This window comes from Panthera onca, chromosome D2 (genome assembly GCF_046562875.1).
Source record: "Panthera onca isolate mPanOnc1 chromosome D2, mPanOnc1 haplotype 2, whole genome shotgun sequence".
NCBI classification, from domain to species: Eukaryota; Metazoa; Chordata; class Mammalia; order Carnivora; family Felidae; genus Panthera; species Panthera onca.
This window is the reverse complement of record NC_138349.1, coordinates 9,171,719-9,199,634: the sequence shown is the minus strand read 5'-3', so window position 1 is coordinate 9,199,634 and position 27,916 is coordinate 9,171,719. Positions and strand designations below refer to the sequence as shown.

The 27,916-nt window shown below is 43.5% G+C and overlaps 1 protein-coding gene and 1 long non-coding RNA gene across 4 annotated transcripts; one reads left to right on the top strand and one right to left on the bottom strand.

The window, feature by feature from the left end:
* Positions 1-540: 540 nt before the first annotated feature.
* On the bottom strand, positions 541-26,944 carry LOC132684807 (ATPase PAAT-like). 3 transcript variants are annotated; one of them, XM_078434918.2, is made up of 9 exons: positions 26,710-26,944; positions 25,915-26,121; positions 24,463-24,532; positions 20,362-20,568; positions 12,608-13,062; positions 8,674-10,815; positions 2,682-2,716; positions 1,826-1,959; positions 541-852 (listed from the first exon to the last, which is right to left on the bottom strand). In XM_078434918.2, the coding sequence occupies exons 1-6, from the start codon at positions 26,871-26,873 to the stop codon at positions 10,581-10,583; spliced, it is 1,338 nt and encodes a 445-aa protein (XP_078291044.2). In that variant the 5' UTR covers positions 26,874-26,944; the 3' UTR covers positions 541-852; positions 1,826-1,959; positions 2,682-2,716; positions 8,674-10,580. The 3 variants fall into 3 exon arrangements, with proteins under 3 accessions (XP_078291044.2, XP_078291043.2, XP_078291045.2); XM_078434917.2 differs by having other exon boundaries at positions 1,839-1,959; XM_078434919.2 differs by lacking the exon at positions 1,826-1,959.
* LOC144613205 (uncharacterized) lies at positions 1,707-4,626 on the top strand. The gene is made up of 2 exons (XR_013550587.2): positions 1,707-1,791; positions 2,750-4,626. It is a non-coding gene; the product is annotated as an uncharacterized LOC144613205 (long non-coding RNA).
* Positions 26,945-27,916: the final 972 nt, after the last annotated feature.

Genomic DNA, 27,916 nt, shown 5'->3' with positions numbered 1-27,916 from the left:
ACCTTGCTGTGGCCCTGGTACCCTCCATGAGAAGTGTCTGCTGTCGCCTGTGGGAGAGAATCGCCCTACAGAAACCTACGTCCTCGGAGCCTACATAGTGCCCAGGGGTCTGGAAGAAATCAGCGTCTGGACTGACGGCGTGCCCTCAGATGTTAGCACCTGCCAGGGTTTGAAAACTGGTTCTGAGGCTTGGTTAAACCCAAAGAAGGATGTCCATTTTTTTCAGAGTCTCAAGGAGAGGGCTCTGTGTAATATGATCCAAACAGAATTAAGCACCAGGAAAAAGTTTCTCTCATTCAGAGATGCTGTGTTTCCCTTTGGGCCTAGTTTCCAGATGCTTTTATTTTTCCACCCCAAGCATCTGGCACAACATCCCTTCTTGTTCAACTGGCAGCATGCCTTTTTCTCTATTACTCTTAACTCTCCTTCTTATACTGCAATATTACAAGTTTACTCGCCCCAAGTCCCCAAGTGACTACTACACAAATTTAAGTAATTTAAGTACATGACCAACAACAAAAATGCCAGAGGCGGAGAGGATTATTTTCCTCTTGCATATTTATCCAAAAGTACATAAATATGTGGTACTTAACATGATATAAACATGATTTGAACCTGACTTGAATAATGAATTCTACCAAGAAAGAAATACTGCGAGTGAAGATTTTTGTGCCAAGTCCAGGGCTTTTGGTTATGTCACAGAATCACGGTGGCAGGGGGTTCGAGTTGGCATTCAAGTTACATTCTTCACAACACCGGATGCTGGGATAGGACCCATTGGTGGAGTCTGTGGTCATCGTGACTGTGGCCTCATTATCATTGATGGTCAGAGCCAAATATGCCTTTGAACATCTTAAGAAAAGACATACACAGAGCATGAGATTAGAATTTTTCTACTGCATCCATTTGTCACAATTGTCAGGGGTACCTGGGAAGTTTAGGGCTGGAGCCAGTCAAATGCATGCCACCAGCCCCAAACTAGAGTTCTCTGGCCCTGTCCCAAGTTCCTGTCTAACCCCCTCCTCTCTTAGGGTTGTTAGAAATGTAAAATCAGGTTGCAGCAAATAAGGGAGAGCGAACTGCAAGCGTGGATCACCCAGCGGACCGCTGCAGGCCCATCAAGTGCAGAGCATGATCGGGAAGGTGCCACCGAGGGCCGCCCCCCAGGTTCTGGAATTTACCTTCCAGCTCACAGGCTTAACTTCCCTAGGATGGGAACAGCACTGCTTCTGAGGACCCATCTCTCCCCCATTGGAAGATTCCTCTCTCCCAAAGGTAGTTATCTTTAGTCTGATCTATACTCCCTTGTGTGGGCGTGCCCCAGAATCTTCCTACAGCTCAGCTCCCCCACAATCCTACAGGCCCACCTCTTTGTCCCCTAGGCCAAGCACAGTGAATGAGACAACACAGTGAGAGGTCCCCCAACGCAGGTAAGAGAGTGAGAGAACACTGTGAGAGAGGTTCAGCCTATCCTCTGAGTGAGTCTAAGACCCAGACTTGTCAGAGCCTCCCCCACAGTCTGCAGTGTCTGGGACAGAGGGAGGGCCCAGCCAACGTGCTGAATAAACTGGCTGAGGGTCACACTGAGAGGGTAGGTGAAGCAAAGCAGCACCCAGCCACCCAGCCGAGAACATTCTACTTATGAGCTCACAGCCCTAAGCCAGAAGGGGAAAAACACCAAGGTTCTACACTCACCTGCCTTTGCCTTTTCCAACCCACTTGCCCTTCCTGGCCTCACCCAGGGTGGGGCCACAGGGCAAGGAATGACCTTGCTCAAGCAGAGAGCCCCAGGTATCCTATTTGAGGGGGTATTTTTCACTCTTACCCACATCACTCACTTCAATGCGTTGGCTACTTTGTAGTAAAGACAGATGACAACAGCCATCAGCACAAATGTGACAATCAGTAAGCCGCCACCAAGGGCGATGATAATCTTGAGGTCAAGCATCTCACACACACCTGGGCAGAGAAGTGCGGGTGAGCAGCGAACGTGGCTTCCCTCCCCACACACCCACCTAGCACACACTTCCTTCGGCGGGGGAATCATGAGCCCCAAACCACAAAGCCTTACATGTGTAAAACATGCAGGAATCTTCCCGGGGAGGCCTAAGAGCACAGGCTGACCCAGAGGGGAAAGGGTTTATTTGTGGATGAAACGCAACTGAAATACAAAGTCCAGAGAGAAGGAAATCAGGAGAGAAAACGGGAAGAATTTCTCCCTTTCACAGGCCCGCTCTTGAGCAGGTAGTTTTACTCCCAAACACCTGGGTCTCGTGAAATATATTCCCTGATAGAGTCGGGAGTGACCCCGTGCTGTTCATCAAGTTTAAAACTTGCCATTTCTGAGAATGACTAGGGAGATGTCTTTTTTCTTTCTTCCCCAAATATCATGCTGTGCAATGCTGAGAATACACAAACCCACACTGTAAATAATATGTTTTAAGGAGGAAAAGGTCTTAATTCTCCCACTCCGACGGTCATCTTACGGTTTAAGGAGATTCTAGGAGCCCTTATCCTTCATTCTGTCTCTTGAGGACACCACAGGCCCTTTGGCCATTTTTTTTTGCTAAATACTGCCAGGGAGAGGTGTCTAGGATCAGCAAGTTGTTTAACACTCTGAAATTGGGGAACAGGGAGGCAAGAAAGAAGCATAAATAATTTTAAGTGCTGAGCATACTTACGACAATTAACCTGTCCAGATCTGGATGAAGGCCAACTAGTAAAAAAAAAAAATTTTTTTTTAATTTAGGGAAGACGATATTTTATGAAACCTGTAATTTGAGAAAGAAGGATCGAATCATCCTTGCTAGGAGGAATTAAGATCCAAGGTTGAAGAACTCACTTTAGAAGCGCAGCCACCGTCCAGCCCCATGTCCTATGCCACAGGCATGTGACATCGACTCTCGGGATACCAGCTCTTCACGGAGTTCTGAATTCTGTTCCGTGTTTGGGTACATGTTAGCACCCAGGAAATAGAAACACCATTTTGAGCCATTTAATTCTAAGTCTTTCCCTTTTCAGGTCTTACTTCCCTCACACTGATTTTCAGGATTTGACTGCTCCTCAAAAGCAGGTTTAAGATTTCAATTAAAAAAAAATAAAAAGATAGATATACAGGGAGGCTTGGGGCACCTGGGTGGTTCAGTCGGTTAGATGTCTGACTCTTGATCTTGGGTCAGGTCATGATCTCACGGTTCATGGGATTGAGCCCCGAGTCAGGCTCTGTGCTGACAGTGCGGAGCCTGCTTAGGATTCTCTCTCTCCCCCTCTTTCTGCCCCTCCCCTGCTCGCACACAAGTACATGTACACACAATCTCTCTCAAAATAAACAAACATTTTTTAAAAAAGATATGGGGAGGCTACAAATCTTTTTACACTTCAAAGTTCAGTTATAGAAGACTGGTTGACTTTATGCTATAGCTATACAATGAAATAACATAATGCCACTTACTAGGATTCAAGTATATGCTCATTGACATTGGAAGATGTTCACACTTGATTGGTGAGATACAAGGGTCACAAAAATGAAAAGCTGAATAGGACATCTGTTTTAGTCAGCTGTGTATGACAGAGGCCCACAGCCAGCCAATCTAGTAACATTAAGAGGAGACTCTGGGTGCAGACGAGACGGCTTGGACTTGTTTCTCCCTGCCTCTCTATCTGAAGTATAACTGTAACCCCTGGAAAAAAAACAAGAGTCAAAGAAGAACTCTGCAAGTTGGAAAGAAGAAGGCCAACGGGGTAGGGACCCCGGGCCTGGAAGAGCAACACAACAGCGGAACAGAAACAGGTGATCCAGGCCCGTGTCTTCCAACTCTGAATCTGGCAACAGAAGGTGGCGCCAGTGGGTGTGCTGCTGTGGGATTTAATGCAAGACAAGCGAACATCCTCAAGCTAGCGCCGCCACACTGGTAAGGTGCGTGGTGTGGCAGTCCCAACTGACAGTAAAAGCTCAGGGGAAGTGACCTGCTTCCTCACTGGTCCCAAGACTCCGCTCTTCTGGGGGACACTGGGATGGCCAGTTGACAGCCCAAAGGGGATCCACCATAAGAAGCATCTTTGTCCCTGTGGGCCAGATTCCCTTCTCCCACTTAGATCTACCAGATGGCGCTAGCCTGGGGAGTCTTCTGCCCCTTCTGGCAGCACTGTCAGGGACCTGGGGGCCCCAGTGGCACTACAGAAACTGAACAGATCAAAACAGCACTGCAAAGCCTCTGGACATTAAATTGTCATTGGAACGTCGCCCCACAAAAGTAGACCAGGACCTGCATGCTAAATCTAAGCAGGGTGACTTCCTGATAAAATTAAAGATCTAAGTAGTACTTAGCCAAAACAGCCAGGATCAATGGAAAATCACCTGTAGGACCAAGAAACAGAGAAGTAACACCTGAATGAGAGAGGACCGTAAACTGATGCTATCAGCAAGATGAATCACATGTTGGAGTTATCCAAAAAGGATTTAAAGCAGACATCATAAAAAAGCTTCAACAATCAGTAACAAATCTTCTTGAAACAATCAAAATATAGAAATCTCATCAAAGAAATGGAAGTTATAACAAAAGAACTAGGTGGAAATTACAGAACTGAAATGTACATTAACAGAAATTCAAAAAAAAAAAGCAAAAAGCCTCACTGAATCGACTCACTAGCAGACGGAGATGCCAGGACCAAATCAGTGAACTTAGGACAGAGCAAGAAATGTACCCGGTCTGAACAAAAATTTGACAAAACCTCAGGGACCTGGGGGGCCATGACAAAAGATCCAAAATTTATGTCATCAGGGTCTCAGAAGGAGAGGAGAAAGGATGGGGCTGGGTTTCCAAAGAAATAATAGCTAAACACTTGTCAAATCTGGCAAAAGACACAGATTCAAGAAGCTGAGAAAAGTCCAAACAGGATAAAGTCAAGAAAATCCATGGCGAGACACATTGTAATTAAACTTACAAAAACTAAAGACAGAGAAACAAACTTGAAAGCAGCGAGAGAGAAACAACACACTGCCTACAGGGGAACACACCAATTCAAACGATGGACTTCTCATCTGTAACCTCAGAAGCCAGACAGATGTAGCACATGACATTTCTCAAGCACTGAATGAGAAGAACTTCAAATTCTATACCCAGCAAAACTACCCTTAAGGAATGGACAGGGGGTAGGAAAGATGTTCTCAGATGAAGAAAAAGAATTTGTTCCAAACAGATCTACCCCTTAAAGAACGCTTAAGAGAAAAATAAAGTGAAAATCAATGAGCAAGTGATGGGGATGGAGAGGAGTAATTTAGGGAGGATCATCAAGAAAGGCCTTTCTGAGGAGGCGATATTTCAGGAGAGGCCTGGAAAAAGGGAGAGGGCAAGCTGAGGAAGTGCATTCCAGGCAAAGAAAATACTGAGGACAGACTCCTGAGACTGTAATGGGTTTGGTGTGCTCAAGGAACAAGACAAAGGCTGTTGGGGTAGAGTGGGATGCGTGCAGGGGAGTGGCAGGAGGAGACCAGTCGGAAAGATTAGCGAAGGATACAATTTGGTGGGGGTTTAAAGCCCTAGTGAAAAGCCTAGACTTTTGCCAGTTATAGAACATTTTTGCAGTGTGTCGGGGTTTTAGGAAGGAACCCATGTAAGCTGGCTACAGAGCTTGTGAACCATTGACATAGACCAATGGTTCTCAAAATGAGCGGGCTTCCATGCCAGCTGGAGGGCTTCAGGAAATGCAATGGATAGACCCACCCTCAGAGTTTCTGATTCAGTATGAAGTGGGGTCCAAGAATCTGCATTTTAAGTAAGTTCCAAGGTAATGCTTGATGCTGTGGTTTCCTGAACTAGACTTGAGACCCACTGCTCAACATGATTGTGACTTCCCTTCTGCACTTAAGACATGATATAGAAGAGGGACTTCAAAATTGCGCGAATAGTAATGATATTAAGAACCATGTGGGGGCGCCTGGGTGGCTCAGTCGGTTAAGCGGCCGACTTCGGCTCAGGTCACGATCTCGCGGTCCATGAGTTCGAGCCCCGCGTCGGGCTCTGTGCTGACAGCTCAGAGCCTGGAGCCTGTTTCAGATTCTGTGTCTCCCTCTCTCTCTGCCCCTCCCCTGTTCATGCTCTGTCTCTCTCTGTCTCAAAAATAAATAAACGTTAAAAAAAAAAAAAATTAAAAAAAAAAAAAAAAAAAGAACCATGTGTGTCGGGGCACCTGGGTGGCTCAGTAGGTTAAGCGTCCAACTTTGGCTTAGGTCAAGATCTCACAGTTCATGGGTTTGAGCCCCGCGCTGGGCTCTGTGCTGACAGCTCGGAGCCTGGCGCCTGCTTCAGATTCTGTGTCTCCCTCTCTCTCTGCCCCTCCCCTGCTTGCACTCTCTCTCTCTCAAAATAAATAAACATTAACACACACACACACACACACACACACGTCATTCTTACTGTTTAAGAAGACAAAAAGAGAAGACGGTAGAGAAAGGGAAAGAAGAATTTAACATTTGCCATATAACATCTTCTATATACCAGGGGCGTCATGTTCAGAATATTATAAACCTTATCCCATAGCATGAAGGAGGCTGTGAGATCTCCCCTTTTATGGAAGAGAAAACAGGTCAAGAAAAAGGCCGAATCACTCATCCAATGTTACACAGCAGGTGAGGGACTAAGGTGGAAGGAGACTTCAGATCTGCTCACCCTGGTGTATTTTCCTCTAAGCCATCTTGAAAATATGTCTTCCAAGGGCATTTGGAGAAACACTGTCAAAATGGTAGAAAACCATGTAAAAGATGCTATGTTTGCTTTACCTTGACAGAGGTGGCCATTAAAGAAGAGCTGTTCCTTTTCACAGCCTTGGATTTCAAATGTCAAAGGGAATCAACTCGAAGTAGGAAGATCCCACCCCACAATCCACACGGGCCTGGGGAACAGGAGAGGTGGATTCCAGGCCCACCTTCCTCCCTTGACTTGTCAAAATTGTTGGCAAAGCCATTCAGCTCCCTGGACCCATTTCAAGACAGTGGGCGCTGTGTGGTTTGACATTGGTGGCGGTGGCGGCAGCTGCCAGGCTTTGAGACGTTCCAACGTAAACAGACACATCACGCGTTGTAACTTGCGATAACGTAAGCAGTCGGTCCCTCTGCTGGTGGCTCATCTCCAGCTACACGTGTACTCTCTTCACAGTTTTCATCCCCATGAAAAGTGTGAAAGTGAAAACATTAACATTTTTGATGGAAACTCTACCAACAGGTCTCTGCTAGGGAAAGTCTGCAGGAAAAATAACTACGCTCCATTTGAGTCATTTCATGGTTCAGAAATTCTGACTCTCAAGAAGTCAAAGTTGCCTGAATCTTGCCCTACTTCTCTTCTGGAACCCCTGGTTCTCATTTAGGCATAAACTTTCAGGAGCATCTCCTAGATACACAAGGCTAACGCAGACACCTGCCCTGGGTGTTTGAAATCGTGAGTCTGTTTCTTCAGAGACAGCCATTCATTAAAGCAGGGGTTCTCTGACTCGTGTGCATAAAAATCACCCGGAGAGCTTGTGAAATCTAATTCCTGGGCCCCACCACAGATTCTGGTTCACTGGTTCTGGCATGGAGCCCATGACTTTGCCTTTCTAACCAGCTCCCACGCGAGGCAGATGGACGGGGCTGATCGGACGGCTACGTGTTGAGGTGTACGGTGTGACAGACCGAAGCAGACTCTCCAGGTTCAGCTGTTTCATAATGACCCTGAGATCCTTTGAAATGCCTACTCCTCCCTGCAATGCCATTTCAGTCCTTGAAATGTCTGCTCCTCCCTCCGGTCTCATTCATAAGATCTGCGTTGGGACTGGAGAAACTTCAAGTTTGACAGCTTCCCCAAGCGATTCTGATGAAGACTGGAGAGCAAATGATGAGAAATACAGACCTAATTTCTTAGGCAGTCAGATGTTACGTGGTTCTGCATTCCAGCACCCAGATTCCGCTGCAACCCAAAGCAGAATGCCAAGAAACTCTGCAAGTGGGTTCAGGAGCAAAGCTCCACTCTGGTTTGCTCTCCGAGGCCCAGAGTTGAGTAGGTCACCCTCCTCGTAAACTGCTGAATCCTTGGTGTGGGCGGATCTCCAGAGTGGAGCAGTCAGGGCTCTCCGAAGCCAGACCCGGGCCACCTTTTCGGGCCTTACCTCTAGCCACTACCTGACCTGCATCCTCGGCTTCAGCCGGCTTACACCATTTTGCACCCCCCTAAAAGGAGCCTTCGGTGTTGGCTGTCTGCGTTTCACTTGTCCGGCTGCTTGCTTACTTACCGCGGAGGGGAGGGGAGGGACCGAGGGTGTCTTCACGAAGGCTGCATCCGAGCTGAGCTGTGAACCACAGTGTAGGGTAGGGAGAGGCGGGAAGCAGGGGAGGAGGGCTCCCGTCTGCTGGCACCAACAGTCTGAGGAGCCACGGGAGGGAAGGACAGTGGGGAACAGTAGGTCAGGCGGAGGTGGCTGATGAGGCTGGAAAGCTAGGCTGGGGCCAAATGAGGAGGAGCCTCAAACACTTGACTCTGCGGCCACACCTGAAGATGAGTGACAGGGCCGCAGCCCTGCACCGAAAAGACTGACAATCCAGTGATATGGGATGGAGACCTCAACGCACCCCCATGGGGAGGAGGGAGATAGAAAAAGACTCCAAGTGGTAAAAATGTGCAAATGAAAAGACATAACCCTCACCTCGATTTAATTTCTTGATCACCACACATCCCCTGCAGCTACTTTAAACCGCAGCAGGCCTGTGAAGGTGCGTTTGCTCGCTCTGACTTCGCACATTTGGCTTTTACAGGTGGAGAAAAGTTACAAGGAGAAAAAGACTTCACAGAGACTTTGTAAATACTATGTATGGTCTCCTGCTTCTGTTGAGCAAACTCTGGCAGTATTTTCTTAGGAAATAACAATAAAGCAATTATTACAGAAAAACATACTCATGTACAGCAATTTACAAATATAAGAAAATCAGTATCTGTGAATATCTAATATATATATATATATATATATATATAGTGTAGCTTAGGCCTTCATTAACATGGAAAAACTAAGAAATGGAAAATCAGGAATTAAAGCTCTTCTAAATTACTTCTAGTACCATAATCATGAATATTGTATTATTGGAATCATTTTATAAGACATACTTGGTGTTCTAGTTGTAACTCTATTGAGATTTCCCAGCCAAAGAACAGACCGAAACTATCAGAAGCTGCCTAATCGTTAACGAAAGGGTTTGGCTTTAAGTGACACACCCTTCTCCCAAGGGCAGGAAGAAATGCTGTTTGGGGCGCCTGGGTGGCTTAGTTGGTTAAGCCTCTGACTTCAGCTCAGGTCATGATCTCGCGGTTCATGAGTTCGAGCCCCGCATCGGGCTCTGCTGACAGCTCAGAGCCTGGAGCCTGCTTCAGATTCTGTGTCTCCCTCTGTCTCTGCTCCTCCTCTGCTCTCTCTGTCTCTCAAAAATTAATAAACATTGATAGAAATTTTTCTTCAAGAAATGCTGTTTAATGGCTACATATGTGGTGATTAAATTAGGAAAAGCCTGATAGAAGTGGTACATAGACCTCCTGTCACTGAGGTCAGAGTGAGTCGTACATGAACATTGTATTAGTTCTCACTATTTAAACAACTAAATTCACCAAAATGTTAAATGAGTATAAAACATCTTTTTCACGTAGAACGAATATTAGATGAAATGAAACTATTTCTGTTTACTCGAGACAGTTTCCACAGTAGATGCATTTATTTTTTAGATGCAAATATACCACCCCTCAAGACATATGAAATCATTGTCATTTCTGAAAATTACGTCTGCCAGAGAGAACCGCGAGCTCCTTGATTCATAGGCCTTAATCCTTCTGTGAGAGCCTCAGTGCTTCACGCTGGAAACATATCAGAGAAGGGCTCTGGAAAGAACCACTATCAGCTCAGAAAAGAAGAGTTCCTTATGCTTTCTGGGTTTAGTGAGATCAAACTCGTTTTCCACCAAACGCTAACCTAAAGTAATAATCTTAACAAAGGCCAGTTCTGATTTTTCTCTCCTATCCACATAGAGCTCCAACATGACAGAATGCAAAATTAATGGCCCCATGTAAATTAATGTTGCAGAAACATCACATCTAATTTTTTATCTGAAATAAACAATATAAAATGTAATTATGTGATTGAAACTAAAGGTTGTGATTCTTAAGTACTCAGTTTTAGAAAAAGAAAAATATATCAAATACTGTATTTTTTTCACACCCTTAAAACATAAGGTTTTGGTATAAATTAAAACAGCACTTAAATCCAACACATATACAATACAGACTCATGAATTGCAATAGAAATCCTTAAAAAGCTTAAAACACTTAAAAAAGTCAATAAAAGTAAACAATAAAAATACTGCTAATAATTTATAATCCTATCGTGTTGTTAAATCTTAGCGCACAGTACTGGATTCACAGTAACACGTGGAGCTAAAATGAACACTGAGGTCACCGTGCGTAACATGGTGATCCTCAAATGCCATTAAATACTTGCCTCGAACTTGTGGGGTTTTGGCTTTCTAATAAATACGTAATAAATATCTGTAGCGCACGGTCCGTGTCGAGCGCTTATCTTTCTCCGTTTGAAAGTCTTTCCCCAGAGTCCCACTGTCGGAGGGCCATCCCGGCGGGTGGGGGGCAGGGACTCTGCAGCACGTCCATTAACAAAGCCAACTTTGTATCTATGTGCTTCTGCAGTTTATGTATCCGCTGATCAATGTAGTCCACAAGCTTCTTTTCCATCAGTTCCATATTTTTAGTAAGGACCTTTTCCAAGTAGGAGCACACAGGCTGCTCTTCCGTGCTACAAATAAATTAAAACACACACACACACAATATAACAATGATTCCTGATGTCATCACAAAAGCAACCAAACTCTACTAAAACAAGCAGCCGACACACATGGCCGAAATCTGCCTCCATAGCTGTGCTGTCTTCGTACAACATATTTCCAGGTTCCAAAAATAAACATGGAACAGGCAACCACGACCCTGAGTGCCCAAAGTATTCTGAATCTTTAATTCTTTAACCATGTAAGCATACAACTGAAATGAGAATATAAAAATGAAGAGAATTTCTACCCTCAAAGAACAAATCTTTATAAAAGGTCTGCAATCAGCAAGTTGTTTAACACTCCTGACATTGGGGAACAGTGAGTGGCTCAACTGGTTGGGTGTCCGACTTCAGCCTAGGTCATGATCTCACCCTTCCGGAGTTCAAGCCCTGCATCAGGCTCTGTGCTGACAGCTCAGAGCCTGTTTCAGGATCTGTGTCTCCCCCTCTCTCTCTGCCCCTCCCCCACTCGCACTCTGTGTCTCTCTCTCAAAAATAAACACTTAAATAAAGTCATACAGTCATGCATATACTAAAAATATAAAGTCCATAATTTTCTGGAATGTCCTTCATTACGATGATTTGTAACTTTTTATGTAAAGACACATCTAACACCCTGCACCAAATGTTCCTTCCCAGAACACTCTCTTCTTTGTGAAGACTGCATAACCCCCGCAACTATCCTAACTTGGCATCCAAGAAAATTCTTTTCCTTTCTCTATAAAATTTTGAAAAAGGTTAGCTCATTTCGCACTGACAGAGCTGAGAGGAATGGAGACATTCAATCTCACCTGGCCCCAGAGCAGTTTTTAATCTCAACTTAATTTTTTTTGGTTTGCTTTGTTTTGTTTTGTTTGTTTAGCCACATCACATACCAACTAGAGTTCACTGATGTAATCTATCAACAACTAAAGAATAATGGTTTTTTTCCTTACCGAGAATCCTTACTAAAAAATATTACTAAGTAATAAATATCCTTACTGAAAACCATACTTTTTTTCCAATAACTTCCTAACCTCCTCAAATTTCAATGCTATTGGAGACTTTAAGAAAATTTCAACCAATAAAACTACCTCATTTTACATGTGAAAAAAATCTAAACCACAAGATTTAACCGGTAAGGCAAAAGAGTTAAGCCAGAACTATGACCGGAGTCATGAATTCCAGTCTAGTGCAATATCCTGACACATTACATCAACATGAAGGATGGGGAAACATACCAAATACTTAGCCACCCATTAATCACACCAAGGCTGCAAAAAAATTAGAATTATGAGATCAGCAGATGAGGGTCTGTACACTATAAACGATTATAAGCTTAAAAATGTCATTGATGACCAGACTAAAATTAGCCTAAGGCAAACAAGATCTACAAAGAAAATCTACTATGATGACTCAGTGATTATAATCAGGCACAAATGTTTATCTTATGGTTTCCACGGCTCCTCCCCATTTATACAGATAACTTTCTACTCCAACCCTTATTTGATGCTTATACCCCTTCCATAAAATGCCTAAGAAGTGATCAACATCTTCAGTTTTAGACACCTCTTTAAAAGTAATCCATTCTCCCCTACAGAATATTTATTCTCTATAAGTATGTTAATATTTATTCCCTATAAGTATGTTAATGTGTAAAATGCAGAAGCTGCTAAAATGACCTCGGGAAACATTTTCAGGCAGTAGTTAGTGAAACCAATGTTTTCCTCCAACTGATTCTTCCACCTATGAAATCTAAATCACACTTGTCTTAAATACTTACGCAACACCAGCAATGTCTTCACCAGCCTTAGGGACGGTTTCCTGCCACTTGGTGTTACGTCCCACGCGGAGATGGCTAACTTGACTACATAAACTCTGGAGAAAAGGCAGCAAGTCAGAGTTAGGTATGTTCGAGTTGTCACTTGCTTTCTTTGGTAGGAGAGAAGAAACGGCATTTTTGAGGTCATTCTCAAGAAGAACATGGCTCGGTGACACAGTTTTATACTCTTGGAGGCTCGTAGCCTTTCCGCCACCGGGTGGCTGCAGACTTTGATCGGTGCAAGCTTTCAAGTCTTCAGTCACGTTTCCAGAGGTCAAGCCGGTTCTGAAAGGAAAAGGCGTGGACGGGGACTTGTCTAAGGCCCCCGAAGTAGATGATGACTGCAGGTCAATCCCACGTCTGTAGCCAGGATTTCCCAAAACCGACTGAAGCTGCTCGCCAATGGGAATACGATTCTGAGCAAGGTAAAGAAATACACGTCTCTGTTAACAGTCATGACAGCTAACTTTGGGGGTAATGACTGTGAGGCAGGCGACGTGCATTCTTTCATTTGACCCTCAAAACGTCCACACGAAGCAGGCTACGATTACTACCCCCATACTGGGTGGAGGAGACCCAGGCTAAAGGTCACTTGTCTACCGTAACACAACTAGTTAAGTGGCAGAACCGGGGCATGAACCTGGGCCACCTAACTCCACAGTCCAGACTTTTAATGATTTCTCTGTAGTTTTTCCCTAAAGGAAATATTAAATATTAGCATGCTTGGTAAAACTGCATTAACATTCACGTCTCCACTACAAAGGCCTCCTTAATTTATGGCGATAAAATATACTACTCAACTGAGTCACGATAATTGATAATTTTCTTAGAATCGAGTATCATCCATCAAGTTTCCCATATAATAAGCTAACCTAAGGAAACCTTCTACTACTAGCTTCTCACAAAAGACACGCCAGATAGCTTACACGCTCTAAGGTACTGATGATGTTCCATCGGTACATTTGTGACGTCTACAATGACTAAAATGAGCAAACTTTTTGGCTATGTCTGCCTTAATGATTTGCGGCCTCAACTGAACCGGTGCTATATTATTTCATGACAAGATCCTGGCTCACTTCTGTGATGAGGTTACATGATCTCCCCTACAGGGCCTGTTTGTGCCGCACTCTGGGATTCTTCCTCAAGAGAAGAGCAGAACTACTTCTAGTGGACTTGACTCTTAAGTTTTAGGGCTCTATCCTAAATTCAAAACACAGAACTCTATTACACACTCTTATCGGGGGTATTATCTCATATTTACTGTTGCTCAATACCCAGTGAAAGAGAATGAGAAAAGTATTATTAAGGTTAGCTAAAGAAACTCAGTATACACATCTTCCAGATATTCTAAAAAAATGATTCCTGGATCATGCCAACCCCAAACTCAATTCAGTCAACAAATATTTACCAGAAATTGACTTTGTGTTTTAGGCATAGGAAATGAGACAGTAAACAAAAGCAATGAAAATCACTGATATGTGGAACCTATAAGGGAGTAGGAAACAATGGAAGGAAGGAAGGGAGAAAGGAAGACAATATATCATGTGGACAGAGACAGTGATAAATACTTAGGGATAAACAATGCAGGAAAGGGGAATAATGAAAGCCAGAGAAGATGGTGGTGTAGGAGTAGGGGAGTCTCCACAGAACTTCTGTTACTGAAGTGAAGAAATACTCTAGAAAGAAATGTGTTCTTCTATTGAATCCAAGTTTTGAATAAGCCTTAAATTAAATTATTCCAAGAAGATGAACTGTATACAATTATGTTATATAACTACATGCATATTATATATACAAATTATGTGTAAGTTTTATATAAATTTGTATATAATTGCATGTAATTATATGCAATATAATTTTTCTATATTTTGTACAGAATTACATACATATTATATATATAGCATACAATTATACAAATGTATATATATAAATTACGTATGTAATTCTATACAAAAGTTTTAAAGTAAACAACTCTCCTCTGGTGGAAACGAGCTTTACTCAATCATGATGACAAAGCTAAATGATTTTTGGTAGCAGTATAACAGAGCAAAAATACCTTAATGACAGAAAACTGAAAAGTCTACATAAACAGCAGTGAAATCAATGTCAAAATTGTGTATGACGATTACTTTGGCAGAAATGTTAATTATAAAAATCCAAATGTTAATAAGGTATTTGCTATGCAAGGTTTTCTTTTCAGATATATCAAATTTTGATTATAAGAAATTCACTGATTATAAAAATTCATATTTTTTTCAAATAAAAGCTCTTTAGGTGATTTACCTTTCCTCTTTGCATTAACTGTCAAGGAATTCAGAGGTAAGTCTATGTGGCAGTGCAATAAATAAACAAACTTTAAGTGCTAGTGGCTATTCTATTTCCTGTCGTTTGATTTCACTGAATTCTTAATTTTCTTGTACATTGGCCTTACAAGGTACAACAAGCCCTTTTAAAAGCAGGCAGAAGGGGGTGCCTGGGTGGCTCAGTCGGGTAAGTGTCCCAACTTCAGCTCAGGTCATGATCTCATGGTTCATGAGTTCGAGCCCCGCGTCGGGCTCTGTGCTGACAGCTCAGAGCCTGGAGCCTGCTTCGGATTCTGTGTCTCCCTCTCTCTCTGCCCCTCCCCTGCTCATGCTCGCTCTCTCTCTCTCTCTCTCTCTCAGAAATAAACATTAAAAGAAATTTTTTAAAGCAGGCAGAGGGATATGTATGAAATAATTTCTAACAATGGATCCACATCATGTTATATGGAAAACAATTACAGAGTAGCCTAAAAGAACATGAAAGCATTCATGTAGAATTATACATATATATGAATATGCAAAAAACTATTGTGTATACATAACTTCATATATGCACATGTATATACCTCCAGGCTTGTGAAAAGTTGTTTATCTCTGAATATCCGGTCAGATATCTGAAAGGATTGACTAACTTTAGTTATCACCTTGAAAAAGCAAGAAAAAAAGATATTTGTATTTCAAAGGTGAAAAAAGTAAACCGTGTAAATCTCGCACACCTGAATTTGTTCTTCGAGAAAATGGGGCACACCCTTTCACTCAGATAACATTAAATGAAAACTACATGCTAGGGCACTTTGATATAGTATCCCATTCAATTTTTCCAAACGGTAAAGCAAAAACAAACCAAAGCCAGCAAATTTGAACTTCAAACGTAATGAAATAAAATACGACATTAATAAAACTTTCAAGAACACAAGCAACCCCATAGCCCAGGTGAAGCAGGGAGAGGCACAGGACTCCTAACAAAGCTTCCCAGGTTGTTTCTTTCCCCTTCAGGACAGGCCCTGCCCAAATTAATGTAGGAAGGTGTGTGCGGTTATACAACTTCCATAGAAGGAATAGTTTTGGTCATGAGACATCCCTACTTCATTTATTTATTTTTTAAGATTTTATTTTTAAGTCATCTCTACACCTAACATGGGGCTTGAGCTTATAACCTGAGATCAAGAGTCGCATGGCTCTACCAGCTAAGCCAGCCAGGAGCCCCAAAATATCCCTACTTTATACTCAACAAATAGTTGATACATGACAAGAGCTTACATGACGTTTTCCCGGGAGACATTCCATAGACTCTGGTTTGTTAATAATATGCAATCCTAGAAATCCAGGTATATCCTGTAAGAATCATCCCATAAATAGAGCCTCCTCACTTGGAAGAAGTCTTTTATTAGCATGTTTAAAAGAAGATTTAACTGGATCACTTTTTGTCTTCCCCAAATGTCCTCATACACAATGATTTAGTGGGGGGAGGGGGGAGGGCACAGCATGTGTGTTGGATGGAAGGACGTGCACGTATTTCTACAAGTACAGAAAACTCCAGGATACACACCAGGCAGGGAACAGAATGAGAGCTGGGAAAGCACTTTTATGATTTACTTAATGCACTTTTTGTTTAATAATATAAATTATTGTCCAATTGGCTAAAATACAGTGTGTAAAGTGTGCTGTTGGTTTTTGGGGTAGATTCACGTGGTTCATCGCTTACCTACAACACCCAGTGCTCATCCCAACAAGTGCCCTCCTCAATGCCCATCCCCCATTTTCCCCTTTCCCCCACTCCCATCCACTCTCAGTTTGTTCTCTGTATTTAAGAGTTTCTTATGGTTTGCCTTACTTACTTTACTTCTGAACAGATTGAAATTCAAGGCAAAGAAAACATGTATCTTTGGAATTAAAGAAAACTTAAAGACATGGCCAAAAAAAATCTATTATCCATGTTATCCCTTCTTCCAAAGCTAAGTTTTTAAAACATAAAAATTGGTCTATGAGCTGACTTTAATTCCTGAACCCTCTCTGATGTTTCCAAAGTCTTGCACACACAAAAAAATTTCTTCTTGTTTTTACATTTTCAATCTCTGTCTCCATAGGATCCTTGTCCTCAATCATTTGTTTTTAAAATATACTATGCATAAGACTCACCGGGGGATGCCTGCTTGAAATACTGATTCCTGGAAACCGCCTTCAGGGTTTCAGGTCATTGGCGACAGCCAGTAATCTGTATTTTAAATTTTTTTTTTTTAACATTTATTTATTTTTGAGACAGAGAGAGACAGAGCATGAATGGGGGAGGGGCAGAGAGAGAGGGAGACAAAGAATCAGAAGCAGGCTCCAGGCTCTGAGCCATCAGCCCAGAGCCTGACGCGGGGCTCGAACTCACGGACCGCAAGATCGTGACCTGAGTCGGACGCTCAACAGACTGAGCCACCCAGGCGCCCCATGTATTTTATAAATATCACAAGGAATTCTGATACAGGCAAGTTCCTTATCTCTACCATTCTTGAAACAGACCCATATTACCCTGGGACCTCAACATTCCAACTACCCCCATTTAGTGCCTAATCCCTCAAAATCTGGTTTCCACCTCATGGTTATTCAAACTGACCCCCTGAAGATCTCTAAGGAGTACTCAGTTGATAATCCAAATCCTATATATCGTATACTTATCTGAAGCCTTAATCAAGACAGACCAGGTCCCTCTTCATATAAGCTTACATTTTAATGAGATAGACCAATATATAAATAACAACAAAATGATCAAGAAGGCTCTGATGAAAATATGATACAGATTTGGAGGAAAAAGCGATTTTAATTATTTAGTTTTCAGTTTAATATTTATTCATTTTGAAAGGGAGAGAGAGGGAGGGAGAGTGTACATGCACGGGGAAGAAGCGGAGAGAGAGGGAGAGAATCCCAAGCAGGCTTCATGCTCTCAGCACGGAGCCCGATGTGGGGCTTGAACTCACGAACCATGAGGTCATGACCTGAGCCAAAATCAAGAGTCAGACGCTTAACTGACTGAGCCACCCAGGTGCCCTGGAAAAGGCTATTTTAAACTGGTAGTTGGGGAGGTCTTAATAAGGATGTAACATTTAAGCTGGTATCTTAATAAAAAGAAAAAGCCAGATTTGCCAAGGTCTGGGGAAAGGGCTTCTGGAGAAAGAGAAAAGTTAAGAGTGCAAAGGTCCCGAACACATCTGAGTATCTGAGGAATACACACATCAGCATGTCTGGAGCAAGATGTCCAAGGAGATTTGGTAGGAAGGAGATGAGGTTAAGGAGTCCAAGAAGGCCCAGATCTTAGATGCCAAGGTAAAGAATCTGGGTTAATTCTGAGTGTGAGAGAAGCAGTCAGAGGGCTTTACACAGGGGGAAGGACGAGTCTGATTTACCCTTTGAGATTATTCTGCTTGCCCTGTGGAGCATGGACTGTGGTGGAGCAGGAGGCCCAGTCAGAGACTTCCTGCGGCATCGAGGTGAGATAACGGTACAGGAGAAAGAAAAGTATGAACCTGGTATTTTTTTGAACCCCTCCTTTCCAAGGTTCCTGTGATCACCGTCAACTTTGCTAGTCTCCCTTTCTTGCCCATTGTGTTGGTGACACCTGTACTAAATGAATATTGGTTGAGAAGCCTCGCTGGCTCAGTCAGTTAAGCATCCGACTTTGGCTCAGGTCACGATCTCATGGCTCATGGGTTCGAGCCCTGCACTGGGATCTATGCTGTCAGCATGGAACCCGCTTCGGATCCTCTGTCTCCCTCTCTCTCTGCCCCTCCCCCAGCTGCACTCTCTCTCCAAATAAATAAACTTTAAAAAAATAAATAAATTACTATTGGTAAATCTCGCGAGAAACGCACAAGTTGTTTATTATACTATTTGTTTTAAACTTTCCCATGAATCCTATGATCTTAGCAGTCTTATCACTTAGATTTTGAACCTGGGGAAATTTATGTCAAAAAGATGAAGCAACACCAGATAGCACAAGTACAAACAAATGTCAGCACCAGAACCTGCCATCAGGTCTCCTGACATCAGGTCTTTCCTGCTGCTACTCGGTCGCACCGCTGGTCTTCCGCTCTCCTATTCCTTTTCCCTCTCCCTGTGTCCTTCCCAAACACAGCTACTCCTCATGGACCCTTCTTCCTTGCTCTGGCTCTCCCTTCATTTCCTTCCCCACCCTCTGCTGGGGTGCCCCTCGCATACCTCCCTTCTGCTTCCCGCCACAGGCACCGTTGGATTCACATCCATGACTCAATACTCCCCAAATCAAACTTCCTTTCTCCCAAGTAGCCTCCTCCCCTGGGTTCCATTTATACTGTCGGGAGCCCCATCTTCAAAACCTCAATTTCACTTTTAACTCTTTTATCTTTCTCCAGCGACACCAATATCAAGTTAGCTGTCAAGCCCTGACGGCACCGTCACCTTAGCAACTCACAACCCAGCATCAGGTTACACGTCCAATTTCAGACCCTCCTTAACTCCCACCTGGATGAGGGCAGGAACAGGCAGCTGCTCCCCTTGGGGTCCCACATCCTACTGATTCACCGTACCCTCTCATTCCTCTTATGTATAACTCTGGGTTCGAATTTCCCAAAACATAGGCAAAACCACCTATGAGCTTTTAAGACAGCATTCAAAGCCCCCTATGATCCGGCCCCAAGCCCAACTCGCCCTACCACTTCTTCGCCCCAGAGAAGTGAACTTCTATCCATTTCCTAGCTATATCCCATTCCTTCCAGCGCTGAAGAGTTAATCCATGTTATTTTCTCTCTCAAACTGCATCCCTCCAAATTTACTTGCCTGGTCCCCTCCTTCTTTTCTAAAGGCCTAGATAAAATGAGACTATAAAGATCCTTAAAGATAGGCTACAGACTAATCTTTGAACTTTCTAAAGTGCTCAAAACACTGCCTCATTCACTGAGAGGGTGCTTAATAAATATTTGCTGAATGAATGAGTAAATTCATGGAAAACTGTGAAGATATGTAACAAAAATATTTTGGAAGAGGGTAAGTCTATAAAATGTTATTTTACAAAAGTAAATAAAGGTACGCATTAAATCAGTATCTTTTCAAAACATTAAATCAATCTTTTTCAAAGAAAAAACCAAGTCAATACGTGTCCTTAAAAAAGCCACCTTTTTGAAATTTTTTTTTTTTTCAACGTTTTTTATTTATTTTTGGGACAGAAAGAGACAGAGCATGAACGGGGGAGGGGCAGAGAGAGAGGGAGACACAGAATCGGAAGCAGGCTCCAGGCTCCGAGCCGTCAGCCCAGAGCCTGACGCGGGGCTCGAACTCACGGACCGCGAGATCGTCACCTGGCTGAAGTCGGACGCTTAACCGACTGCGCCACCCAGGCGCCCCACCTTTTTGAAATTTTTAACGGTCATCTGGAGAGAATCCATTTCTACCTACCTGCTGCTGAAATCTAACCACATCCATCAGTTGCTGAGCTCCAGGTGACAGCTTTGACCCCATGGACGCCATGATAGTCTGGACCCTCCGGAGGTCTATCCTTGATCCTAGAGCAGGAGAGCTTGTTGCGGAACTGGCTGAAACCCGCCTCATGTGTACCACAACTTTACTGACGAACACACACTGCTTTTCACCAAAGGAGAGCAACTGTTACAAAACAAAGACGTTCCAGAAAATAACGATATTAAACAATAATCACTATTTGAGGTGACTTTTTAACATAAACTAGCAACAGTAATGTATTTAAGAAAACAAAACATTAAATACATTTTCATTTTTTAAAGTTTTCCTGAAAATTGTAGTGGTCAGCACTTCTAATTTATTATCAGGCTCATAGGAACTATTTATATAAAACAGTATCATTTGAGGGGTGTCTGGGTGGCTCAGGGTAAGCATCCAACTTCACCTCAGGTCATGATCTCACGGTTTGAGTTCAAGCCCCGCATCCGGCTTTCTGTTGTCACCATGGAGCCTGCCTCAGATCCCCTCTCTCTCTCTCTTTCTGCCCCTCTCCCATTCTCTCTCTTAAAAATAAATAAATATTAAAAAAAAAATTATCATTTCAAACTGAAAAAATATACAGAATAGCCAAAAGGGACTATAATAAAGTTCCATTCACTTAAATTAATGAATAAAAATAAACTATACCAATCTGAGAATTTAACATAGCACAGCTAGCTATAATACTATTTAATACAAAAGCACTTCCAAAGTATTTACTGAAATCCTAAAAATAAGTCAGTCTCTTAGAATTTAGAATTATAAGGGAAAGTTAAAATGGTCTAACATAACCTGCTAGTTCACACACAAAAATGATGAGGTCAGGGGTGATTTTCTGACTTGTCAAAGGGCTACCCAAATTAGTAAGAGCCAAGCTTGGAACACAGCCCTTCTGGCTTCTCTAGTAGCATCCTGCTCAACACTTTATGCTGCCTCATTTCATCCATGTTTCTGAACCAAAAGACATTTTATGTGTGATATGGACAACACAGTAGCACGTGGAAAGGAAACAGAATCAGACAGAACTGGGTTCAATGATGACTCTACTTAGAGCCTGTGTGACCCTGGGAAAAAGCGAAAACCTGAATCAGGAATAAAATGAGGGAGGGTAATAACAATGATTTCACATGGTTGTTATGAAGATTAGGTGTTAAAGTTCCCAGTACCTACCACTGAGTAAATGCTCAAAAATATGCATCAGGAACCATTAACTTTCATATGTTATTGCTCCAGAATAAGCTCTAGTAGGTGTAGGATCTCTCTAAATCAACCTAGCCTTTGCACTCCCACAGAGTTTCCAAAGAACAGTTACAAAAAGCACTTACCTTCAGAGACACACACAAAACCACATGTAACATAAAAACACAAGTCAAATCAGACCCATGATCCAAGAACTTTGCGTGTGGCAGCAAAGAGGTGGACTGTCCTCAACAATCAAGGAGTCTCCCCATTAAATTTCTACACCTACCCTCTAACCTCCCTCCTATCCCTTTTCTGCTTTTTCACCCTCATTGCCCGACCACTGAATATGGGACACATTTTACTCATTGAGTTGGCTTATAATCTATCTCATTACACTAGAATGTAAGCAACATAAGGGCAGTCATTCATTATATTACTGCTAATTCCTACATGCCTCACACAGTATCTAACATCAGCAGGCATTCAAATACTTGAATGAAGGAATCACTTTAAATAAATCTGAAAGTTATTAATATATACTAAATAAAACAATATCTTGGAATAACCAGTTCTGTTAATTTGCCACCAGCAGATAATGAAATTACTTATTTTGTCTTATTCTAAAGTCTTGTAACCCTGTATAAAGTAATGTGGAGACAAAAAGATTGCAAGTGTTTATTTCCTTTTTAAAAAATTTAAAAACACAGGGGGCCTGCATGGCTCAGTCAGTTAAGCATCTGACTTCAGCTCAGGTCATGATCTCATGGTTCACAAATCCATGCTCCGCATCGGACTCTGTGCTGACAGCTCAGAGCCTGGAGCCTGCTTTGGATTCTGTGTCTCCCTCTCTCTCTGCCCCTCCCCCACTTGCACGCGCACTCTCTCTCAAAAATAAACAAAAAAAAATTTTCTAAGTATCTTTATAGAGATATAATCCACATGCCAAACGATCGAGTTAAAGCGTACAATTCAGTGGATTTTAGTATATTCATAGAGTTGTGTAACCTTTGCAATTTTAGAACATCACTCCAAAAAGTAGCCCTTTACCCACTGCCAGTCACTTCCCATCCCACCAAGTCCCCCAACCCTAGCCAACAACTAATCTTTAGTCTCTATGCATCTGCCTATTCCAGACCTTATATATATATACATACATATATATTCTATATATATATGTATATGTACATATATATTCCATATATATATGGAATCACACATACATATATTCCATATATATGTATATATACATATATATTCCATATATATATACGGAATCACACAAATATACATATATATATTTATGGAATCACACAAATATATATATATATATTTATGGGATCACATATATATATTTATGGAATCACACACATATATATATTTATGGAATCACACAAATATATATATATATTTATGGAATCACACAAATCTATATATATATATATATATATATATATATATTTATGGAATCACACAAATCTATATATATATATAGATTTATAGAATCAAACAAATACATATATGTATATATGTATAAACAAATTGTTTCAAATGAATAAGCAAAAAAAAAAAAAAAAGCAGAATCAGACCTATAAACACAGAACACAAACTGATGGTTGCCAGAGGAATGGGCAAAATGGACTCAAGGGCATGGGAGATACAGGATTCCAGTTATGGAAGAATATATGTATATATATATACTTATGGAATCACACAATATATGGCCCCAAATTCTTTCACACAGTATAATGTTTCAAGGTTCACCCATGTCTATAGTATGTTTCAGTAATTCAATGCTTTCTATGACTAAATACTTTCCCATTGTGTGGGTATACTATACCATATTTTCATTACATTCATTAGGTGACAGACAGTTGGGTTGTTTTCTGTGTAAGCTTTTAGCTATCAGGAATGATGATGATGAACATTCATGTAATTGATGATGAACATTCATGTAATACCAAGGAGGGTTTTTTTTAGTCCTCTAATTTTTATTTATTTAAAAAAGTTTCTTTAATGTTTATTACTTTTGAGAGAGAGTGAGAGAGAGAGAGAGAGTGTGTGTGCAAGTGGGGGAGGGCCAGAAAGAGAGGGAGACACAGAATCCAACAAAAGCAGGCTCCAGACTCTGAGCTGTCAGCACAGAGCCCGAAGTGGGGCTCAAAATCACGAACTGTGAGATCATGAGCCAAAGTTGGATGCTTAACCAACTGAGCCTCCTAAGGTATCCCTATTTATTTATTTTTGAGAGACAGAGAAAGAGAGAGAGAGAGAACACACACGGGTGAGCAGGCAGAGGGGCAGACAGAAAAGAAGAGAGAGAATCCCAAGCAGGCTCTGTGCTGTCAGTGCAGAGTCCGGCTTGGGGCTCAATTCCACAAACCATGAGATCATGACATGCGTCAAAATCGAGTCAGACACTTAACCAACTGAGCCACCCAGGTGCCGTTTAGGTCCTCTAATTCATCCATGAGGTACTTCCAAAGAAAGAGATTTGCCGAGGGCCACTTAACTAGTCAACAAAGCAGAATTAATATCCTGGGCCTACGTACTGCGGTTTGGTACCTTTCCTAGGCTCTAGTGATACCACTAATTTTCACTTCTGTATTTTTCATACTTACGACATCACTCCAAATCCCTGATTTTTGGCTGCTCTTCTCTAAACTTCTCTAATTCCCTTCCACCTTTCTTGATATAATGAAACCAAAACTGCTTGCAGTTATCATGACACCATATTTTTATAGAAAGACAACCAGGAACAAAGGTAGATGAAGCATATCACGAAACCAACCAGAAAAGAAGCACAAATTACACAAACACATTTGCAGTTGGCAACTTAGTTAAAATTTAGTGATGACTTACCTTTATTTTACAAGCATGGCTGGAAGACTCCAATTTTAAATATTTTTTGTAGAAAATAATTTCGTGCTCACTGAAAATAAAATTTAAGTTACTTTTACCTTATGATTTTCAATAAACTTAAAAACAAATTGTTTCACATGAATAAAAAAAAAAAAAGCAGAATCAGACCTATAAACACAGAACACAAACTGATGGTTGCCAGAGGAATGGGCAAAATGGATTCAAGGGCATGGGAGATACAGGATTCCAGTTATGGAATGAATAAATTATGGAAATAAAAGGTACAGCATAGGGAATATAGTCAACGATACTGTATGGTAACAGATGGTAGTTACACTTGTGAGCACAGCATAATCTATAAAGATGATGAATCACTATGCTGTATACCTGAAGCGAATGTAACATTGCACATCAACTATACTCGAATTAAAAAAAATTTGTTTTAGTTGTTTCTAAGCCATTACTTAAATCCTGAGATTCAATTAGGGTAGAATCTTTGTATAAGAACTTAGAGAAAAATCAGGGACCCTGGGTGCCAATGTTGCTTGAGCCACCAAACTTGATTTTGGCCCAGAGTCGTGGAATCAAGCCCCACATCAGGCTCCCTGCTGAGCATGAAGCCTGCTTAAGATTCTCTCACTCTCTTCTCCTCTTTCTCTCCCTCTGCCCTTCTCCCCCACTCACATGCTCTCTCTCTCTCACCAAACATAAGTCTTTAAAAAAAAAAAACCTAGAGAAATAGCAAACTATAACAGGCTGAATTGTGGGTTACATAGGCTGGGGAGGCACAGTCTTGGGCCTGTCTGCTACTCACAATAGAGTTCCTTCCAGAAAAATGTATGCAGTGTTTCAGACTAACTGCCCAATTACCTTTGGAAGAGACACCATTGTACGTCCATGTAGAAAAAAGGCCAAGAAGAAGAATAAGGACTACACTGTAGTCTGCAGTCTATACAGTCTGACTACCTAGTATGACCCTCTATCTAGTCAGCTCCCTCAATTAGCTCTAAATTTCCACATTTATAAAAATTGAGAAAGGTGACCTAGACTATCTATCTCCAAGATCTTTTATTTTTTTAATTTTTTTTCAACATTTATTCACTTTTGGAGAGACAGAGTGTGAGGACGGCAGGGGGCAGAGAGAGGAGACACAGATCGAAAGCAGGCAGGCTCCAGGCTCTGAGCTGTCAGCACAGAGCCGGAAGCGGGACTTGAACTCAGGAACTGTGAGATCATGACCTGAGCTGAAGTGGGACGCTCAACCGACTGAGCTATCCAGGCGTCCCAATCTCCAAGATCTCTTAAAAGGAGAAAGTTCTATTCCTGCTGGTATGTTTTTATCTTCTCTCCCTTAGTGCTGGCCTCAATGTCAGAGAATCAGTAAATACCACAAACGCTGGGGAAAAACAACACTGCTTGGGGGGAACACTTCTGCATGAACAAGTTACAAACCTGTTATCCAGATCACTACAAACATGCTTGCCCCTACTGGTTCCACAGTACTCCTCTCCTAAGTATACTTCCATATTTCTTGCGGAACTTAAAACGCCAATAGAAACGATTTCTTCACCTCCGTTAGGGTCACATCTCAGGTAAAGGAAGCAGGGGTTTTCATCTTGGTCACTGTTGAGGCTTCTTTTCAAAATCACCAGATCTTGGCTGAAAAGAATTGTTCAAACTATCACACAGTGCACCTGTCTGAACGCTGCTCGCGACCCTCCTATTGGGCCACCAGGACTTCTAACTCACTCCCATTTACCACGGCGGTCCCCGCACCCTCCCAAGCACCCAACAAACGCTCAACACAGAGTCACAAGGAGATGGGCACGCCACCCACCGGGGTTTTCCCCTCTACTTTCTCCTCGGCTGTGGACTCAAGCCTCTGCAGTCCTTCTCCTTCAGCATAAAAAGTTCCCTGGGCACCTACTGTGCGCACAAGAGTGGGAAGCAGAATGCAATAAAAGGCAAACGCGGCTCTTTCTCATAATGAAGCTGATGGGGATTCTCGACAGTTCGTTTTTCTAACGCCCCCTCGGGTCGACAACAGAGAGGCCTCCGTCGGTTCGCCTGGGGGAGGGAGGCGGACCCCGGGGGCGACCCGGCGGAGATGCGGGGCCCCCGCATCACGTCCTTCCCGCACCCCGGGCCCCCCACCCTCTCTCCGCTCGGCCCCGCCTCCCCTCCCGGCTCCCCCAGGAGCGCGACCATCCCGGCGCCGCGGGCCCGGTCCCCGCCGGCCCTGCTCACCCCGGGTCAGGCGGCGCCAGCAGCTGCTCCCAGTCCAAGTCCGGGGCGCCGACACCAGCCCGGGTGAGATGGAGACTCCGGGCCAGGGCTCCGCAGGCAGCATCCCAGGAAGAGGCCAGCATCGGGCGGCGAGTCACTCCCGCCTCCTCGGCCCGGGTGTCCATGCTGCAGCCGCCAGCCGAGGCCAAGCCCGGAACCTCTCTTCCACCGCTTGCGTTTCCGCCAGAGCAGACGGAGGTGAAAGAGCACAGCGCCTTCCGGCTCGGCAGGCTTCAATTCCAAGACCAGCCTTTCCTTGTCCAGTGGGGAAAGAACCAGGTCCCGGAGACGCGCATGCGCGCGCCAGCCAGCTTCAGCAACGCGGTTCCAAACCTGCCGGGGAAGAGCTCAAGGACGGAGCATGCGCTCCGACGGCCCCTCGGCCTACGAAAGGAGCTGTGCGCAGGCGCGGGGCGAGACTGGCGGGAACGCAGGGGGATCTTTCGACGTTGGTCCGAGGAAGTAGCAGGCGGTGTGGACGACGGTTGTCTGGCCGCCCGGAAGGGTTGGTCCTTCGAGGAGAGTCCATCGTCAGGTAGGAGTGGTGCCGTCGCTGCAGGCGACCTGGAGGCCCTGCTGCCGACCTCGCTGTGCCTGCGGTGGACGCCGTGGCCTTCCCGCCGACCGCAGACCCTGGGCGGTGGGTCGGGCCGTGCAGTTGGGGTTTCTTTGACCCCCCCCCCCCCCGCGGTCCCCCAGCACGTCGTCCCCGCGGGCGGCGGGTGCGTGGATGCCGGCAGCTTGGCTTTAGCAGGCGGAGGGTTGCACGGTGTCACCGGGCTGCAGTGCAGCCGGGGCGCCGGCCGGACGTCGCCCTGTCGGTGAGCCGCTGGCGCCAGGGCGGGACGGCGGCGGGGTGACCTGGCGCCTTCCAGCCTCGGCGCTGGAGGGGAGGTGTGGAAAGCGGCCAGAGGGGCGGCGGTGGCTGTGAGCAGAAACCTGTCCCGAGCAGAAGTGGGACCCCAGTGCTGGTGGAGTGACATCTGAGCTGGGACTTGAAGGACCTTTAAGCTTTGATTCCGGGAAAAAGGAGCTGATGGAACTTTCTAGTTGCCCCATGGGATAGGAAGGTAACTAGTGCCTCCCCACCACCTCCACCCATCCTCTTCCTGGAAAGGCTTGTGCAGATGAGTTTTTCATTTTTTGAAAGCAAAAAGGAAATTAGGTC

Coding starts and splice junctions, on each gene's coding strand:
- LOC132684807 (XM_078434918.2), bottom strand. CDS start 26,873: ATGGACACCCGGGCCGAGGAGGCGGGAGTGACTCGCCGCCCGATGCTG. Junction 20,569..24,462: donor GCCATGCTTGTAAAATAAAG/GTAAGTCATCAC, acceptor GTTTTGTAACAG/TTGCTCTCCTTTGGTGAAAA. Junction 13,063..20,361: donor TGGTTAGATTTCAGCAGCAG/GTAGGTAGAAAT, acceptor TACCTTGCTCAG/AATCGTATTCCCATTGGCGA.